This window comes from Melanerpes formicivorus, unplaced genomic scaffold, assembly GCF_026170545.1.
Source record: "Melanerpes formicivorus ecotype bairdi unplaced genomic scaffold, bMelFor1.0.p_v2 SCAF_39, whole genome shotgun sequence".
Taxonomy (NCBI): Eukaryota; Metazoa; Chordata; class Aves; order Piciformes; family Picidae; genus Melanerpes; species Melanerpes formicivorus.
The window spans coordinates 3,722,874-3,738,262 of record NW_027142391.1 but is presented as its reverse complement, the minus strand read 5'-3'; the positions used below and the strand labels follow the sequence as shown (position 1 = coordinate 3,738,262).

At 54.7% G+C, this 15,389-nt stretch overlaps 2 protein-coding genes across 2 annotated transcripts in view; one reads left to right on the top strand and one right to left on the bottom strand.

Annotated features, from left to right (window-relative positions):
* Window positions 1–8,599, bottom strand: part of NOC2L (NOC2 like nucleolar associated transcriptional repressor) — a 54,724-nt gene extending 46,125 nt beyond the window's left edge. The window contains exons 1-7 of the mRNA XM_068158318.1: window positions 8,488–8,599; window positions 7,649–7,843; window positions 6,864–7,032; window positions 6,264–6,377; window positions 4,942–5,062; window positions 2,844–2,934; window positions 1,323–1,401 (exon numbers count right to left, since the gene is read on the bottom strand). Coding sequence (XP_068014419.1) covers window positions 1,323–1,401; window positions 2,844–2,934; window positions 4,942–5,062; window positions 6,264–6,377; window positions 6,864–7,032; window positions 7,649–7,843; window positions 8,488–8,552 — 834 coding nt within the window. The 5' untranslated portion in view covers window positions 8,553–8,599. The remainder of the gene's footprint in view (window positions 1–1,322; window positions 1,402–2,843; window positions 2,935–4,941; window positions 5,063–6,263; window positions 6,378–6,863; window positions 7,033–7,648; window positions 7,844–8,487) is intronic.
* Window positions 8,600–8,845: 246 nt separating this feature from the next.
* KLHL17 (kelch like family member 17) overlaps window positions 8,846–15,389 on the top strand; it is a 36,489-nt gene continuing 29,945 nt past the window's right edge. Inside the window, exon 1 of the mRNA XM_068158319.1 lies at window positions 8,846–9,054. The gene's annotated coding sequence lies outside the window, so the exon portion shown is untranslated. The remainder of the gene's footprint in view (window positions 9,055–15,389) is intronic.

Here is a 15,389-nt window from a genome sequence, read left to right as displayed (position 1 = left end):
ATGGAGAGAGGAAAAAAGAAGAGAAGGGAAGAGAAATGGAGGGAGGAAAAAAGAAGAGAAGGGAAAAGAAATGGAGGGAGGAAAAAAGAAGAGAAGGGAAAAGAAATGGAGGGAGGAAAAAAGAAGAGAAGGGAAAAGAAATGGAGGGAGGAAAAAAGAAGAGAAGGGAAAAGAAATGGAGGGAGGAAAAAAGAGAGAAGGGAAAAGAAATGGAAGGAGGGAAAAAGAGAAGGGAAAAGAAATGGAAGGAGGGAAAAAGAGAGAAGGGAAAAGAAATGGAAGGAGGGAAAAAGAGAAGGGAAAAGAAATGGAAGGAGGGAAAAAGAGAAGGGAAAAGAAATGGAAGGAGGGAAAAAGAAGGAAAAAGAAATGGGGGGAAAAAAGAAGAGAAGGGAAAAGAAATGAGAGGAAAAAAAGAGAAGGGAAAAAAGGAATAAAAAAGAAAAGAAAATAAATAAAAAATAAAAGAAAAAATATAAGAAAAAAAGACAATAAATAAAAAAAGAAAAGAAAGACTTTTTAAAATAAAAAAATAAAGATAAAATAAATAAAGATAACGATAATAAAATGAAAATAAAATAAAGAGAATAAAATAAAATAAAGATAAAATGAAAATAAAGAGAATAAAATGAAACTAAAATACAGATTAAATGAAACTAAAACAAAGATGCCATCAAACTCAGCTGTAAGCCCATCTCTATATTTTACTTCTGTACAAGCTTTATAATATTTACTACAAGATTCACAGTGCCAGAAAGTGAGGGAAAGGAGCAGAAGGCAGCAGCTCAGCACTGCAAACTACTTTCAAGCCCATTAGATATTAACTTGGCAGGCAACTGGAGACAGGAAGAAGTGCCAGCACGTTGACCCAGCCCTCCCTCCTGGGCCACACATTCTCACCCCAACCACCCCAACTGGCTGATTAGACCCAACACTTCCACATCAAGCCAAGGACCTTGATGGACACCAATCAGATGCCCAAAGCTTCAAGCCTCTGAGATTGCTTCTGCCTGTTGCAGTCTCAGCAAGCCTTAATTGTTCTCCACTACAAAATCATGCACAGAACCAACTACCCAAAGGCTCCCAGGGTTGTGATGACCAGAAAGTCAACCTCAAAGTGGAGTGGGTTTGGAAGGGAAAAGCACCTGAGGCTACATTATTACCTGCTCTGTTCATTCTCTCTTTGATTGCTGAGCTCTCCTTTGAGCAGGGCTGCCTGGAGCTCTGTGTCTCAGTCCAAAACACCCTGAACAAAAAGCTCAGAGATGCACAAACTGCCCCACCCCCCCTCCCAGTAACACAAAGATGCTGAAGATTCTTACTCTTATGGTGCAGCCCAGGTAAGCTTTGACATCCAGTCTCAGCTTGCTCCAAAGTGGGCTGGTGGAAGGGAGAATCATCCTGGAAAGGAGCAAGAATTTGGTTGGGCTTTGAAAAGGAAACAAACACAACACCAAAACTCCACCAAATCAATCAGGCTTCAGCAGAAGAGAGAGTCAAAACTACTGCTTGCAAAGCAAGAAGGAAGAGTTTTGGCAGGGGGGAATCTCTTCTTACCACAGAATGTTAGGGGTTGGAAAGGACCTGGAAAGAGCACCCAGTCCAACCCCCCCCCCGCCACAGCAGGGTCACCCAGGAACACATCCAGCTGGGTTTTGAATGTCTCCACTAAAAGAGACTCCACAACCTCTCTGGGCAGCCTGCTCCAGGCTCTGTCACCCTCACAGTGAAGACGTTTTTCCTGTATGTTCATCTGGAACCTCCTCTGCCCAACCTTGCCCTATCATTGGACATCCCTGAGCAGAGCCTGGCTCCATCCTTTCCCATCTCTGTAAACATGAATGAGGTCACCCCTCAGGCTCCTCTGCTCCACGCTCAAGAGTCCCAACTCCCTCAGCAGGGAGATGTTCCACTGCCTTCAGCATCTTCGTGGCTCTGCTCTGGACTCTTTCAAGCAGTTCCCTGAGGTCTTTCTTGAACTGAGAGGCCCAACACTGTCAAATCACAGAAGCACCAAGGTTGGAAGAGACCTCAAACACCATCAAATCCAACCTGTCACCACAGACCTCATGACTAAAACGTGGCCAGCAGGGGCAGGGAAGTCATTGTACCCCTGTACTCTGCACTGGTTAGGCCATACCTTGAGTCCTGTGTCCAGTTCTGGGCTCCTCAGTTTAAGAAGGACATTGAGACACTTGAAGGTGTCCAGAGAAGGGCAACAAAGCTGGGGAGGGGTCTGGAGCACAGCCCTGTGAGGAGAGGCTGAGGGAGCTGGGGTTGCTTAGCTTAGAGAAGAGGAGGCTCAGGGGAGACCTTCTTGCTCTCTCCAACTCCCTGAAGGGAGGTTGGAGCCAGGAGGGGGTTGGTCTCTTCTCCCAAGCAAGCAGACCAAGAACAAGAGGACACAGTCTCAGCACCACATCCACAGGTCTTTTAAACACCTCCAGGGATGGGGACTCTGCCACTGCCCTGGACCACCTGTTCCAGGGCCTTACAACCCCTTCAGGGGAGAAATTGTTCTTCACATCCAACCTAAACCTCCCTTGGTGCAACTTGAGGCCTTTTCCCCTTGTCCTGCTGCTTACTATCTGGGAGGAGAGACCAAGCCTCACCTGGCTCCAGCCTCTTCTCAGGGAGTTGCACTGAAGCAGCAGCTTTCCCCTCAGCCTCCTGCTCTGCAGTGCGGTGGGCTGAACAACCCCACTTCCCTCAGCTGCTCCTCCTCCCAAGACTTTTGCTGCAGACCCTTTCATCAGCTTTGCTGGCCAGCTTGCAGCTCTGACCACCCCCCTCTCCCAAGCAGCTTTCTCTCCCCTGCTGAGCTCCCATCTCCTCAGACTTACTTTTGTTTGTTCTTTGGGGGTTTGGGAAAGAGCAGCTTCTGCACGGAGCGGAAGAGGTCCCGGACACAGAAGGACACCAGGGCATTGAACACTGGTTGAAAGAAAAGCAGCAAAGCATTGGGAAATGGCTCTCCACATACTCCTGGTTTCTCAGTCAATATGGGAAAAAAACAACCCCAAAACCCTTCCCCCAAAGAGCTGAATGGATTCCCAAAGCCTCTGGAAAAATATCACTTGGCCTTACACTAAGCTTTCACACAACCAACGCTGTAACCAACACCTTTATAGAGCCAGAGGTTGCCAGGGTTGGAAAGGACCTCAAGGCTCAGCCAGCTCCAACCCCCTGCCATGGGCAGGGACACCTCACACTACAGCAGGTTGCTCACAGCCACATCCAGCCTGGCTGCAAACACCTCCAGGGATGAAGCTTCCAGCACCTCCCTGGGCAACCTGTGCCAGGCTCTCACCACCCTCACGGGGAGCAACTTCTTCCTCACATCCAATCTCAATCTCCCCACTTCTAGCTTTGCTCCATCCCCCCCAGTCCTATCCCTCCCTGACCCCTTCAAAAGTCCCTCCCCAGCTTTCCTGTAGCCCCCTTCAGATCCTGGAAGGCCACAAGAAGGTCTCCTCAGAGCCTTCTCCTCTCCAGACTGCACAACCCCAACTCCCTCAGTCTGTCCTCACAGCAGAGCAGCTCCAGCCCTCTGCTCATCCTCCTGGCCCTTCTCTGGACACCTTCCAGCACCTCCAGATCCTTCCTGTAATAGGGACTCCAGAACTGGCCACAGTGCTCCAGGTGGGGCCTCAGCAGAGTGGAATAGAGATGACAACTGACAGCACCAAGCACAAAAGCAGCCTGACCCATGCCTAGGAGGCCACACCACCACCAACCTCCTCCCATCCACAGTGAGAACTAAAAGCAGTTGTTAATTAAAGAGCCACAGAAATGGCCACTTGAATTCTATGCCATTTCTTGTACCAGAAGGCTGAGATTTTAAGCCACAGCAATGAAAGATGTAAAAGGCCCCACAGTGGGCAAGAAAAGATTAAGGAGAACCTGTGGGCTTTAAGGAGAAGCAGCCCACAGTGCCACTTCCAGGTGGCACACACAGCAACAAGCTGTCAAAACACACTGAGGAGCACCTCCTAATTGTGTTAGAAGCTGAGGATGTGACCTGCAGCCCCACTGAGACACTAACAAAAGGTATTTCCTGCTCAGCCACACTGTTGAGTGTCAAAAGCAGGACTCCCTGCAAAGCCTGGAGCTCATGCAAAAGGCTGGGGGGTGGCTAGGCTGGAGATGCTGCACCTCATCTCTTCTACAGGCATAATAATCCTGCACAGGAGCTGTAGGCATGTGGTGTTTTGAGAGGTCCCAGCTAGGCCAATGTAAAGCTGATAGGATGCTAGGGGCAGGAAGGGACCTCTGAAGATCAAGTCCAACCCCCCTGCCAGAGCAGGGCTATAGAATCCAACACAAGTCCCACAGGAACACATCCAGATGGGTCTTGAAAGTCCCCAGGAGACTCCACAACCCCCCTGGGGAGCCTGTTGCAGTGCTCTGTGACCCTCACAGTGAAGAAGCTCCTCCTGATGTTGAGGTGGAACCTCCTGTGCTGGAGTTTATATCCATCACCCCTTGACCTACCACAGGGTGCAACAGAGAAGAGCCTGAATAGTGCAGCTGAGTTCTGAACCATGGAGAGGTTGTACACTGCTGTTTGGTAAGAAGACTTTAAATAGTCTTGGAGGATTAGTTCCAAGAGGGATCAGCAAGAAGAAGCTGCAGCAGGAGCTGTCCACAAAACCATGCACTACATTGACACAAACACTAAGGAGCTTCACTCTAAGCAGCCTGGGGAATGAAGCAGGGCTCAGCTGCTCCAGGCATGCACACCTCACACACTGGGGCACCAGAAGAGACACCACTGGCTCAGGCTCAGCACCAGGAAGGTAAGCTGCTTTGGTGAAATGAAGCCTCTGCAAGGGCAAGTTAACTCCAGCCCATTCTCATCCTCACCCTCTTCCCACAGCTAAACCTCCCCCACCAAATCATTTCCCTCCTCTCACAGAACTTGCATGGTGCCCAACTCACCTGCAGCATCACTGACTTGGAACTTGCTGGGATCATCCCCACCACTGTCTCCTTTGGTGGTGGCTACAGCTGCTTTGAAGGCTTGAGTGATCTCATGGAAGAGTTTTGGTGTTAAGCCTCTCTGGAGAAAGAAGAAGGGAGGGGAGGGGGAAAAAAATAGGTTCAAACCCTACCATTCTGTGATTGTGATTGCTGAGGAGGAGCAGCAGTGACAGCCTGGAACTCTGAAGCACTTTGCTGGGACAGGAGTATTGGAATCCATTAAGTTTGATTGCAAGACCCAGCTCCAGCCCATAAAATGAAGGAAAAATGTCAAGACAATGGTAATGAATGCTAGTGGCCTTCACTTGCTCCAAAATGGCCTTCTAATTGCTTGGGGGGGTTGAGAAGCAATCAATCAGCTGCAAGCAACTATCCAATCTGACCTTTCCCTCCTCCCCCTCTTAGAAGCAGCAACTCAAAGCATCAAAATGGGACTAATAAAAACACTTCTGGAGCTACCAAGGGCCCAATGCTTAGCAAAGAGGGTGAAAAAAACCAACCCAGAGTTAACCATTCTGACCTCTTTTGAGCCACCCAAGTTTCTCTGGCTTCTCTCTCAGGAGGAGTGCAAGTACTCTGCTCCTGCAGCCCAGGAGAAAATGCACAGACAAAGCATGCTGAAGCAAGGAGAGCTCAAGGAGCAGGAGCTCATATGTAGGACACCTTCTCTGTCAGTGTTGGTGACAATTGGTCTTTTAGAGGCAGTAAGTGACAGGTGTGGAATAATGTTTAAAGGAGAACACTCAAGTGCCTGGTATTCCAGCTGACAGACACAGAATGTTAGGGGTTGGAAGGGACCTGGAAGGATCCTCCAGTCCAACCCCCCTGCCAGAGCAGGATCACCCAGGGCAGGTCACATCCAGGTGGGTTTTGAATATCTCCAGTGAAGAAGACTCCACAACCTCTCTGGGCAGCCTGCTCCAGGGCTGCAGCATCCTCACAAAGCTTTTCCTTATGTTCACCTGGAACCTCCTCTGGTGCAGCTTGCCCCCACTGCCCCTTCTCCTATCACTGGACATGACTGAGCAGAGCCTGGCTCCATCCTCCCCACACTGCCTTTCACATCTTTGTAAACATGAATGAGGTCACCCCTCAGGCTCCTCTTCTCCAAGCTAAACAGCCCCAGCACCCTCAGCCTGTCCTCAGCAGGAAAGTGTTCCACTGCCTTCAGCATCTTTGTGGCTCTGCACTGGACTCTTTCAAGCAGCTCCCTGAGGGCCTCCTTGAACTGAGGGACCCAGAACTGGTTGCAATATTCCACATGCAGCCTCTCTGCTCACCTCTGCAGCTTCTTTCCATCTTTCAACCATTTTCAAGCTCACAGGGACGCAGGAAGCTTTCTTCCGTTTGACTCTTTGCTCCTCCTCCTCTTCTTCATCTTCATCACTTGCTTCCTAGAGAAGTCAAGCAGCAAGACTGAGAAAAGGTTTATGCACTTGTGGCCTCTCCTCTTTTGCTGAGGAGCTCCTGAAGAGGAAGGCAGGCAGGCAGCAGTGAACTTCATCAATGCTGCCCTCAGCACCCTGTGTAGTGCAGTAATGAAGTTAACTCTGCTGCACCACCACAACAGCCAAGATAAAACAGCAGGGAGAAAGCAGAAGCACTTGAGGCACATCAAACTCAGGCTGGCAAAGGTGACACCAAAACCACCAAGAAAATACACTCCTGAGGCTCTGCTTTTTAAGGAACTCCTCAGGCTCAGTTCCAGAAAGCAGCTGTGGGTGTGAGCACAAGCAACACCTGCAGCTGATCTCTGGGGAAGCTCCTCCCCAGCCACCTCTGCCCTTCCTGGCCTGAGGCCTTGCAGGGAAGCTCAGCTACTCCACATGGAAGCAACTGGGCTAGCTTTTGGGTTCAGAATCCAAAGCAGGGCCTGGTACCTCCAGCTTATCAGGTGGGACATGCAGTGGTTCCTCCTCATCAGAGCTGTCTGAGGCATCAAAATCCAGCAGCTTGCGATCGTTTTCCTCCAAGAACTTGTAGAACTCAGGATCTTTTTCCTTCAGCCTGGAGAGCTGGTCTTTGTGTTCAGAGGCTTTCCCCTTCTTCCTGGGAGAGAAGAATTACCATGAGCTTATTCACTGCTGGAGCAACACCCAGGCAAGGCAGGGGGGCAGCACCCAGCCGGGCAAGGCAGGGGGGCCAAAAGTCTCCTGATGCTGCAAGCAAAGTAAGGAAGGTGTGGGCACCAAGCACAGCTGGGGCTAACTGAAAGTGATGGATTCATCAGGGCTGGGGCCACACTCCTGTGCCTCATTTAACACCTGCTCCAGAGGACTTGTGATAGGCTGTCTGCACTCAGCACTAAGAAATCTTGATAGCAAGCTAGCAGGTTGTACTGAGAGACTGACCAGAGGTCAGGAAAACCAAAGAACAGCCCCAAACCAAAGCAATCTGGGCTCAACCCATGCCCTTTTTGGCACCTCTGACCCAGCTTAGCCCTGAACTAACTCAGCCTGTGGCAGATGCTGCAGAGACCTGTGGCTGTTTATCAAAGATGGCAATGGTGAAGATCCCAACCAATGAGTGAGTGCATGATTGGATGTGCCAAACCTCACCCCAAGCAGGCAGGAGAGGATCTGCATTTATCTGGCAGCTGTTGGAACGTGGCTGCCTCCAAGCCTTGCCCAAGGCAGGCAGGAGGTGAGAGGGGTTATGCCCTTACCTGGCAGCTGGTGTGGCCTGGAGTGGCTGCTTCACCTTCCCCTTGTGTTGAGCCTTCCCATTCTGCTGCCTCTGTGCTGCAGCCCCCTTGGTGGGTCTGGTGGCCTTCTCCTCCTCCTCTTCCTCCCAGTCACCGTCAAGCTCTGACTCAGAGCCAGCAGCAAGGAACTCATCCAGGCTCAGATCTGCCAGGTTCCTGGGAATGGTGAAGAAAGCAGCTTAGTGAAGAGACACTGAGGTGCTGGATCTGGTCCCAGAGAAGGGCAATGAAGCTGGTGAAGGGTCTGGAGAACAGGGCTGGTGAGGAGCAACTGAGGGAACTAAGGTCGTGCAGCCTGGAGAAAAGGAGGCTGAGGGGAGACCTCGATTTCTACAACTCCCTAAAAGGAGGCTGGAGTCAGGTGGGGATTGGTCTCTCTCCCAAGGAACGGGAAATAGGACAAGAGAAAACGGCCTCAAGCTGCACCAGGGGAGGCTCAGGCTCGACATCAGGAACACTTTCTTCCCCAACAGGGCTGTCAAGAATCCTCATCTCTGGGGGGGTTTCAAAGCCTCGCAGATGTGGCACTGAGGGACACGATTTCGTGGCGGGCTGGCAGCGCTGACTTTACGGTCGGGCTCGATGACCTTAAAGGCCTTTTCCAACCAAAACGACTCTGTGATTCTGAGCGCCAGGCTGCTCGCACGGGGCCTACCCAGCACCGCAGCCCTGCGGCCGGCAGGGCGGGGCTGACGAGGCCCAGGCGGCCAGCAGCACCCCGTGAGGCCTTCCCCGCCGCGCTGCTGCTCCGCGCCGACCCACCCGCACCCTCCGCGGCCGCTGCTCCCGCCAGCGCTCACCTCTTGCGGGTAGCGGCCATGCTGCCGCCTGCCTCCAACGCGGCCGCCGCTTCCGCTCCCAGCATGCACCGCGGGCGGGGCGGAGCCAGCCCCCGCGGCCCCGCTCGTGGCCCCGCCCCTCTCCCCACCCTCGGCCCCGCCCCTCCCGGTGCCCCGGCCCCCCCCGCTCCGGCTCCGCTGGCCGGGCCGCGGGCTGCTCGGCGGGGCCGGTGCCACGCATGTGCCCCCCGCTGCCGGTGAGTGAGCGGCGGAGCGGGGAGGAGCAGGCTGCCCTCGTCCCGCCGCCCCGGCACGCGTGTGCGGCGGGACCCAACGGCGGCTGCACCGAGGACAGCTCTCTTGCGGCTCCGCGGCGGGGTTATTCCGGGTGACAGAGGAAGCCGCAGCCCACGGGGCCGCCCCCGGTGTCGGCCCCGTCCCGACGCGGCCCGAGGAGGAGCCGTGCACCTGCCCGCCCCCGCCCCGCCCCGTCTCCCCGCCGCGGGGCTGGCGGCAGCGGTCCCCGGTATAACGGTGCCCCGAAGCATCCCGCGGGCCGCGCCGGGCCGTCGCTGCCGTAGCAGAGCTGTGAGTACCACCGGGGCACGGCCCTGCTGCCACTGTCTCCCTTACCTCTTCCCCCGGGGCACTCAAAGCTCTGGCGCGGCGGCGGGAGGAGGGTGAACCGGAGGGTTTACCGGGAGGGGTTACCGAAACGGGGGGACCCGCTGGCAGGAGGACCCCCCGGCAGCAGCTCTCCATCACTCCTCGCCGCTGTTTCTGCGTGTCTCTCATCAGAAAGCCAAGTTTGCGGGTCGGGGTACGCGGCAGCACGTCCGGTGCAGCCGCCGGTGCCGCTTTTGGCTGCCGGACCCTCGGTATCGCTCTGTGGCTGAGGCCGGCAGCGGTTCTGTGCTCAGCGTGGTCTCCATCCCTGTCCCGTGCCAAGGCAGGGAGCAATCCCTTGGGAAAGGAGCAAACTGCGGCTCTAGAGTCTAGTGAGGTGCGGGGAAGGGCTGCGGGGAGGCTCTGACCGGGGCTCCGGTCCCCCTCACTGGGAGCACAGGGGCTGTCGGTACCGAGGGCTGTCAGGGAGCTGAAGGGCACGGGGAGAAACCTTGTCTCATGTTTTCTGGTCACTTGGAGTGGCAAGAAGCGAGAGACAGCTTTTTTTCCTGGATTCTGCAGTGACCAGAGGGCTTCTGGAGGTGCAGCATCTCTGCTGGTGGAGGTGGTCCAGGGGAGCAGCTGGCCAGGGCAGGCAGCTGCTTTGGTTCTGCTGCCTGAGCAGATGTCTGCCCCTTTGAGGAGAGCCCCTGGGACCACAGCTTCTACACAGCAAGGCAGAAATGCAGCTGTTGGGTGGTTGTCCCTGCTCTCAGTGCCTCAGTGCATGACCACTGCCTGTCCAGGCTTTGTGCCAAGCTGGAAGGCTGCAGGGAATGGTGGCCTTGCTCTTATGGAGTCTCTTTGTAAAGCCTCCTGTGCTTTGACTTTGATGGCCACTGTCCCATGAGCACTGTCATGGGGTGCTCTCCGTGGCTGGAGACCTCCAGGAGGGAGGTTGATTCTGGAGTGATTCAGCAACATGTGGCTATTTGGGTGCTCTTGGTCCTGGCAGTCTCCAGATGTGCCAGGCTGATGCAGGTAACTTCTTGTCCCTGGCCTCAGAGAGCTCCTGCCCATTTTCAGTGTGGAAGGCTATGTGGTAGGAGCTGCATTTAAGGATGGGAGGAGGGGCTGGGGCCTCCACAACAGAACCATTGAACTGTTGAGGTTGGAAGAGACCCTTGAGACCATCAAGTCCAACTGCTTGCCTGGAGCTCCCAACCCCAGCACCGCTACCAACAGACTTGGGGTGTCTGTGTGCTAGGTGTTGCTCCTGGAGATGCTGGTTTCTCATGAGTTCACAGTTCTGGGGCTCCCTAACTCTTCCTTTTGGTTACCATTGCCAGAGCCAAACAAAGATCTCTGTGAAATCTCTTCCCTCTCCAACTCAAGTCTCCCTCCTGACCCACGAGCATCTGCTGGAAGTACATTATTCAGCATGGCAGTGAGTAAGACTCTTAGGGATCTTGAGTGTAAAGATCTGTTTCCTTCCTGAGAACTGACTGATTCATGAATCACAGCAAATAGCATCTAATTCAGAGCAGGCCAGGAGCTGGCAGGCACAGGAGTCACCTGCTGTCTTGGCTTGACAATCTAGGAGCCAAGTAGAGTCACTCCTTAGCATCTTGGGTAGCTAGGATGGGCCCTTATGCTCCTGTCAGCTAAGGTCAGCTTGCTGAAGGTGGCAATGGAACCTCTTTGTTCTGCCAGCCCATCTGGTGGCCATCTGCCCTCGCCCTCATCAGCATCAGTGTGAGGCTCTGGAGATGGAGTGGCACGTGAAAATCCAGGCAGGCATGGACTGGAGACCTGCTGGGAAGACTCTTCTGGGCTCTGGTCTTATTTTGCTGGGCTTGGTTGGCTTGGTAGGCTTGAGAGGTCTCACCCTTTCTGCCTGGCTTGCTAGAACTGGAAGCAAACCATGCTGCTCTCTCTAAAGGATGAGACTCAGGGGCAGGAGTTTGAGCTCCTTCAGCTGAAATTCCCATGGGCTGGGACTTCTGGCCTTGGCAGGCCCCCAGAGCACCAGCAAACTCCAGGCCATTCTGTCACAGGTTCCTCAGAGCTGAGTTTTCACATCTGGGCTCTGTCCTGCTGCCTGCAAGAAGATGTGAGGGAAATCTCTTCGCTGTTTTCTGGCTGGAGAAGAGGTTCCCACTGCTTCCTGGTGTCATCCTGTGCAGGAGAGGGAGCACAGAGCTGCTTACATGGTCTGGTACTTCCTCACTGCCAATCCACAGCTATGACTGAGGCTGGTAGGAGGCTTTGTAAGCTTGTCCCTAAATGTGGCACATGCCATGTAGGCTGTGCAAAATGGATGAGGCCAGGCTGCTGGTGGTGACCTCCTCTGGTCACCTCCTGGTTTGGAGTCACTCCTGAGCAGCTCTGCACAGAGCAGCAGCATCACATCCTGCCTTAGCTGCCTGTAAAAGATCCACTTGCAGCCAGCATTCCCAAGTGCTTTTCCCTTCTTTCCTGGTCTGCTGCTGCTGGAGCTACTCTCCATGCTGCCTCTTGTCATGGAGTCAACTTGCCCTGTAGAAGCCAAGAGGTAGCTCCTGCTGAGTCTCACCCGCTCCATCGCTCTCCTCTGACGTCAGGCCATTGCTGAGTGGTACCAGCCTGCTCTGAGCTGGCCCACTGCCACCTCCTCCAGACACCATCACCTTGCACAGCGGACAGGTAAAGGGCACAATCCTCCTTTGGATAGCTGCTGGCCAAGGATGTTGCAGGGAGGGAGCTCCTGGGCAGGTCTCAGAGCCAGGGATATTGAGATCCTCTGATACGGGCAGCCTCCAGCCACCCGAGCGCTCTGATGTTGCCTGTAAAATGAGCTGGGGACAGAGATGGCTGTCACAGAGGAGGCTGGAGGGAGGTGAGGAATGCCACAGTGATGGGGAATGCAGCTGAAGCTCTTATCTACCACTCTGCTGCCTGGAGAGGAGACTTGATGCCCACGTGTAGAGGCTTGGCACTGCTTGTGCCATGAAGCAGCGCTGGATGCGGCGGTAGCTCTCCTCCCCTGTCAGCTGGGGGATGCTGGGGAGGGGGAATTAGGACATGACCCACATTTCCAGTCCCTGGCAGAGGACTCTTTTCACTTAGCTGTTGATGTTCTTTGTGCTGGGCTGCTGTCTAATCCCAGCACAGCTGGAGGCCTGCACATTTTGCTCAGCTCTCAAGGCATGAATTAGTTTCCATTTCTTGTTTCTCCCTAACCTGGCAATTCATCAATCCCCAACCTATTTGGGGCCTGACCCTTGCAACCAATTACTTACAGTGACCCAAATATTAGCACAGATGCCTCTCAATCCCTCAACCATGGAGTCCTGCTTGGAGCTGCTGTGATCTCCTGCATGCAAAACACTGAAGGGAAAAGCTGCATTTGAAGATGTCTGCAGGAAGAGTTGCAGCCTGTGAGAAACGTGCATGGGAGAGGGGAAAGATTGTACCCAGAGAGGTGCTGTCCAGGCTGGGCACCTTTTATCTCTTTCAGATGTGGGAATGGTCCTGGAAGTGTTCCAGGCCAGGCTGGATGAGGCCTTGAGCAACCTGGTCTAGTGGAAGGTGTCCCTGCCCATGGCAGGGGGTTTGGAAGGGGGTTTGGAATTAGCTGAGCTTTAAGACCCCTTGCCATAAATCCATGTCCCAGTGCAGGCACTGAGGGAGCCCAAGGTGTAGCCTCCTCTCTCACGTCTTGACCATGAGTTGGGGGGTGGACTGGGAGCAGCTCAGGAGCTGAGTTTCCAAACAGAACTCCCTGAGAGTGATGGGGGGAGAGGCTTTGACTGGAGGAGACCTCCAGCCTTCTGCCTGCACCCAGGGCTGATTGATTGCAGCCCAGTGAGCTGCTGAAAGACACTGACTAGGTCAATGTGCTGAATGTCCTTCTTGCCTGAAGCCAGCAGTGTCTCTGTGCTGTAGAGCTGGCAACTGTGTGCAGTTGTGGCTGTTTTCTTGCCCTTTTTATTTTCTCCCTTGCTTCCCTGTCCTCCCCACCCCCTTGCTGAGGCTCCATCCACATCCTCTGGCAGCTTGTCACTTCTCTGCAGATGTCTAGACAGGAGGATTCAGTGCGTGTCAGTTATGCCTAATTCATTAAAGCAGCCCTGACCCTGCTGGGAGAAGCTGGGGACTCTCAGTCCTGCAGACTCAGCGCTGCCTGCCCTGCCCTGCACTGCCTTCAGGCGAGCTCAGAGCAGACTAATTCCATCCCTGCCAGGGGGGGCTTGGGGAGTAGAAGGCTCATGCAGCCCAGCAGGCAAACTGCTGCATCCAGAGGAGTGTGGCCAGCGGGGCAGAAGAGGGGATTCTGCCCTTTTAGTCTGCTCTGCTGAGACCCCACCTGGAATACTACATCCAGTGCTGGTGTCCCCAGCATCAGAAGGGCACAGAGGTGCTGGAGTGAGGCCAGAGGAGGCCACAAAGATGATCCAAGGGCTGGAGCAGCTCTGCTGTGAGGACAGGCTGAGGGAGCTGGGGGTGTTCAGCTGGGAGAAGAGGAGACTGGAGCACCTTAGAGCTGCCTTCCAATGCCTGAAGGGAGCCTGCAGGAAGGCTGCAGAGGGACTAAGGGTGTCTAGAGAGAGGACAAGGGGGAATGAGGGAGCTGAGGAAGGGCAGGGTTAGAGTGGAGCTGAGGAATAAGTTCTTCAGTGGTGAGACTGTGGAATAGGTTGCCCAGGGAGGTTGTGGATGCCTCCTTCCTGGGGGTGTTCACAGCCTGGTTGGATGAGGCATTGAGCCACCAAGACTGCTTGAGAGGGAGGTTGGAGTAGATGGTTTGGGTTAGTATGGACCTTACAGATCATCCAGTTCCAACCTCTTTGCTATGGGCAGGGACACTTCCCACCAGCCCAGCTTGCCCAAGGCCTCATCCAACCTGGTCTTGAACACTTCCAGGGAGGAGGCAACCACAGCCTCCCTGGGCAACCTGTTCCAGTGCCTCCCCACCCTCACTTCTTCCTAAACTCCAGTAGTGCCCATCTGCTGTAGCTTGTGAACACAGCCCTGGTATCTCAGACACATCTCCTGCAAGGGGATTGCTGATGCCAAACCTCTGGCAGGTTAAAGCTGCTCTTTTGGCAGGAGCTTCAGAGCCATGGGCAGGGCTCACCAGGAGTGGCAGTGCTCACCAAGAGGGGAGGCAGTGCTCACCAAGAGGAGAGGCAGTGCTCACCAAGGGAGGCAGTGCTCACCAAGGGAGGCAGTGCTCACCAAGAGGAGAGGCAGTGCTCACCAAGGGAGGCAGTGCTCACCAAGAGGAGAGGCAGTGCTCACCAAGGGAGGCAGTGCTCACCAAGGGAGGCAGTGCTCACCAAGAGGAGAGGCAGTGCTCACCAAGAGGGGAGGCAGGGCTCACCAGGAGGAGAGGCAGTGCTCACCAAGGGAGGCAGTGCTCACCAAGGGAGGCAGTGCTCACCAAGAGGAGAGGCAGTGCTCACCAAGAGGGGAGGCAGTGCTCACCAAGGGAGGCAGTGCTCACCAAGGGAGGCAGTGCTCACCAAGAGGAGAGGCAGTGCTCACCAAGAGGGGAGGCAGGGCTCACCAGGAGGAGAGGCAGTGCTCACCAAGAGGAGAGGCAGTGCTCACCAAGAGGAGAGGCAGTGCTCACCAAGGGAGGCAGTGCTCACCAAGGGAGGCAGTGCTCACCAAGAGGAGAGGCAGTGCTCACCAAGAGGGGAGGCAGGGCTCACCAGGAGGAGAGGCAGTGCTCACCAAGAGGAGAGGCAGTGCTCACCAAGGGAGGCAGTGCTCACCAAGAGCAGAGGCAGTGCTCACCAAGGGAGGCAGTGCTCACCAAGAGGAGAGGCAGTGCTCACCAAGGGAGGCAGTGCTCACCAAGAGGAGAGGCAGTGCTCACCAAGAGGAGAGGCAGTGCTCACCAAGAGGAGAGGCAGTGCTCACCAAGGGAGGCAGTGCTCACCAAGAGGGGAGGCAGTGCTCACCAAGAGGAGAGGCAGTGCTCACCAAGAGGGGAGGCAGTGCTCACCAAGGGAGGCAGTGCTCACCAAGAGGGGAGGCAGTGCTCACCAGGAGAGGCAGTGCTCACCAAGGGAGGCAGTGCTCACCAAGGGAGGCAGTGCTCACCAAGAGGAGAGGCAGTGCTCACCAAAAGGAGAGGCAGTGCTCACCAAGAGGAGAGGCAGTGCTCACCAAGGGAGGCAGTGCTCACCAAGAGGAGAGGCAGTGCTCACCAAGAGCAGAGGCAGTGCTCACCAAGAGGGGAGGCAGTGCTCACCAAGGGAGGCAGTGCTCACCAAGAGGAGAGGCAGCGCTCACCAAGAGGAGAGGCAGTGCTCACCAAGAGGAGA